This window comes from Otolemur garnettii, unplaced genomic scaffold (genome assembly GCF_000181295.1).
Source record: "Otolemur garnettii isolate 467f Iridium unplaced genomic scaffold, OtoGar3 scaffold00246, whole genome shotgun sequence".
NCBI classification, from domain to species: Eukaryota; Metazoa; Chordata; class Mammalia; order Primates; family Galagidae; genus Otolemur; species Otolemur garnettii.
Genome location: NW_003852641.1, coordinates 436,415 through 440,342, shown reverse-complemented (window position 1 = coordinate 440,342; position 3,928 = coordinate 436,415). Strand labels below are relative to the sequence as shown.

Below are 3,928 nucleotides of genomic sequence, written 5' to 3'. Positions count from 1 at the left end.
AGCTTTTCCTGGTACTGAGACCTGAGAGCAATTTCTCCTGTTGGTCCTCATAAGGGGACACTGTGATTTAGTGGACAAGGTTCTCAATTCCACCCTACTGTGAATACAATGGGGAGAACAGACAACTGCTTCTTTGAGGGCTGCTCAACACATGTCACGGCCTCAATGCTCAAGTACTAAATTTAAAAAAAGTGATTCTTCAACTAGCCTGGCCTGTAGACCATGTTCACAGCTCTATAAGGCTCAGTTTAACCCCGGAGGGCAATGTTAATGATGTGGGGCAACTAAGAAGCTGCATATTTTTCAAAAAGTATTAATTTACCTATCTGTAGTTGGACAAAAAATTAGATGAGGAAAATGTATAATTGTTTCCCAAGGACCTAAAGATTGTTAATAATCATCTTATCTGTGCTTTTATTTTCCTTTTGAATAATTTATCATAAAATGAACTGATGATTTAAGTTCTTAATGAAAATCTTATATGGTATATGACAATACTTGTGGTATTTCATAACAAAGATTAAGGTTCAGTTAAATTTTCATCTATGAACAGTACCCTAAATAAACAAAGGACTTTCCTTCATGATAGGAAAAATAAAAAGAAAATATATATGAATATATATATGTCTGCATATGTGTGTAATCATCAAGAATTTTCCTTTTTTTCTTACCATGGACATGCTTGGTTTATAATTATAATAGACATACTCAGAAATGATGCATGGTAATAAGAATGGTTGCATTGTACAAGGGAGTAAACTTTGCACTTTGATGAATCTATATAGCCTCTTCTATGTTAATTTTTAATGTAATTAAAATTGAGGAACCACTCATCTACTAACTAAGATTTAAGCCTCACACATTAGGTATCATTTTAGTGTAGCACACATGACACTGATGTTAAACATGCATTTCCTATTGTGTTGCCTAACATGTAAACACTGTTTAAACATCCGTGTCTCCATAGATATGAAAAGCAACGTGTAAAGATTCAGAAAACAGAAGTTAACAATATCATAAATCTAGCTTTCATAGGTCTTAGCAACATCACAGAAACTTGGATGGATACACCATTTATTTATAATGGAATTCCCCTTCCTTGTTATTTGATATTATTTAGTAAAAATATTAATTTTGCGTAGGTAGGGGAAAAAGGGAAGTTTAGTTTCAAGATAAAAGTTAAAGGTCTCCTGATAGGAAAACTTCAATAATCTCACTTCAATCAGCTTGAGGACAAAAGGAACAAGGCAGATGTTTCTCTTAACATACCTCTTTAATTAGACTCATAAAGCGGGTCCCAAAGCGCCAGGGTTTATGCCGATTACACTGCAAGGAGCTGACGGTCATCTGGGGAAACTGCTGGACGGCCACAGACACCACGTGCACAGCATCGTACATTAGAGCCGCGTCAGTCTGAAAGACCAGAGAGAAGGAAACGCAGAGTCAGTGCCCTGTGTGAAACTGCCGGCAGTGGCCTGCAATGGAGAGAAGTGAGGGAACTATACATCCAGTTTTCTTTACATGAGAGAGAAAACATTATCTGTAACACGCTCCGGTTCTCTTCAATAGGACATTGTTATCCAATTACACCATCAGCTCCATTTGGACATTTAGTCCAGCTTCCCTTTCCTGAAGTGATAACCCAGTTCCATATGGTCATCATATCTCTGCTGGAATAGGAAATGCGTCAAGACATTCTTTATTTCTGTTTTGTCACTATCTTACAATGTCTCACCACACACACGTGTACACACACCCACACAAGTGTACACACCCGTACCCACACCCATGAATGCAATTGCTAGTACATGAATGGACACGTGAATCACACATTGTATATGAAAGTAAATAAGTAAACAGATTCCTTATACAGGAAGAAAAGATTTTAAAGGAGATTTACTTAAAACGTTTAAACTGCTTTCATGTTGTAACTTTAAAAAGATATGAAGCCTGATCTTTTCCTCAACTCAAATTTTTAAAAGGTTCAATCTCAGAAAAGATGCTACAGTTTTGAATCTCAAAACACGTATTAGTCTCTTTTCAAGAAACTAAGCTTAATCTTTTGTGCTGTTTCCTTTCCCCCAAATTTCCATATGAATAAAAATTCATTTAGCTTCTCAAGTAAAACAAATAGGAATGCTACCGTGTTTGCACCTGCTCAAATGATCAATCACTTTAGAGGCTGATGATAAAAAATAAAATGTTTACAAGTCATAATAAAACAGGAGGTTAGCAACTGTCGAGTGCTGCATTAAATGGACCCTCACATTGTGTGTGATGGATCGATGCCAGGCTCACTACCTACAGAGGAGGGCCACACAGACACGACTGGTGGTAATGAACTTTGGCCATCTGCTTGACATGTTTTGGAATAAAAGCATATACTTCCTCTCCTCGTTCACATACTTAGTGAGCTGTGAAATGAATTCCAAAATGCATAAGAAGCCTGCAGATTATAGTATTTGCCACAGTACAATGGAAAACGAGTACATACAGTAGCTTTCAAGCAAATGGAAACCGGGGAGCCTTACCAGGTAACGTGCAAGATGGCTGAGAGCACAATACAGTGACGGAACATAATGATAGGAGTTTATAGTTCATAAGTCTCTGGGGAATATAACGCAGCTTCAGAGCCATCATTTTATAAATACTAGCTGACTACTTTCACATACTCTGATGGCTGCATAGAGAAAGTGACGGAAGTATAGTTACGTAGGGCTCGTAAGGAGCCTGGAGATTAGACCGATGTTTGTCTTGGGCCTGAGTTAACATTCAGAGGACATATTTCCTACATCACACAGGTGGTCATAGAAATAGTTATCAAAATATGAAAGATATATTTGAATTTTTAAAATAAATCATTGTCAACCAAGGGTACATGGAAATGAGCCCTTTCAAACATCACTAGAGAGAAGATAAAAGCTAAGTTTTCAGTATACAACTCAAAGGAACCTTTAAAATATCCATACTTTTTAACCCACTAATAGCTATTTCTGAAACTTGCCCTAAGAAAATCAAAGATAAAAACATAGGCTACACATCTTTAAATAATTGAAAATCAGAGAAATGAGATGCTCTCAAAGTTTCAAATAACAAAAATTAACATTGTTTAATATTTTTATTCTACTAATAAAATATATAATTAAAATATCTCTCTAGAAAAGCAGGAGAAATAGTGGATTTTGTGACTAGTTAAAATATTTTTTATATGTACTCAGATTTCATTTATAGAAGAAACTGGTACCAAGCAGTAATTACCAAGCTACCAAGACCCATGCTCATGTCTATGCTAATTTCTGTTTCTGGTCACTTTCATATTAAATATCTCCTTGGTAGAGTCCCAGAATAGATGTCCTAGGAGTTACAAAAAAATCAAAACATAGCTTTTATTTGTATGAAGCATGAAGGAAACAGAAACAAACAATTCTGAACTACATATAACCGAGAAAGAGGACATTATTGTATGATATTTCTCAGGTATGTTAAAAATTTCTCTTAGTAAAAATATGTATTCTTTCTTTTGAAGAGGAAGCATTGTTTTGGAACGCTCTGTCTCTAAGACCAAGTGACTTTTGTATGTTCCCACTGAATTTTGACTGGGAAAACTTAGAACATAGGCCTCTTCAATGTATTATTTTCTTTGTGCCAAGTAGGATTATATTTGTGATAATATATTATAACAAATAATTGCTTGAGACATTTTGCATAGTAGAGTCTGAGGACAAATGCTCCTAATGTTGTATGCAGTGATTTGCATCTACATGTGAGCACTCTTATAGAGTGACTGATACATGGTTATATCTTTGTTTTTCTATTTAAGACAGTCTTCAGGCTCGGCGCCTATAGCTCAACCAGCTAAGGCGCCAGCCACGTACACCTAAGGTGGCGGGTTCGAATCTCCTGCCCGGACCCGCCAAACAACAATGAC

At 36.2% G+C, this 3,928-nt stretch overlaps 1 protein-coding gene across 3 annotated transcripts in view; it reads right to left on the bottom strand.

The window, feature by feature from the left end:
- The window catches only part of GRIK2 (glutamate ionotropic receptor kainate type subunit 2), a 656,554-nt gene that overhangs the window by 276,851 nt on the left and 375,775 nt on the right, over positions 1-3,928 (bottom strand). For all 3 annotated transcript variants that reach the window (XM_023508414.1, XM_003802378.2, XM_023508415.1), the window contains exon 7: positions 1,270-1,413. In XM_023508414.1, coding sequence (XP_023364182.1) covers positions 1,270-1,413 — 144 coding nt within the window. The remainder of the gene's footprint in view (positions 1-1,269; positions 1,414-3,928) is intronic.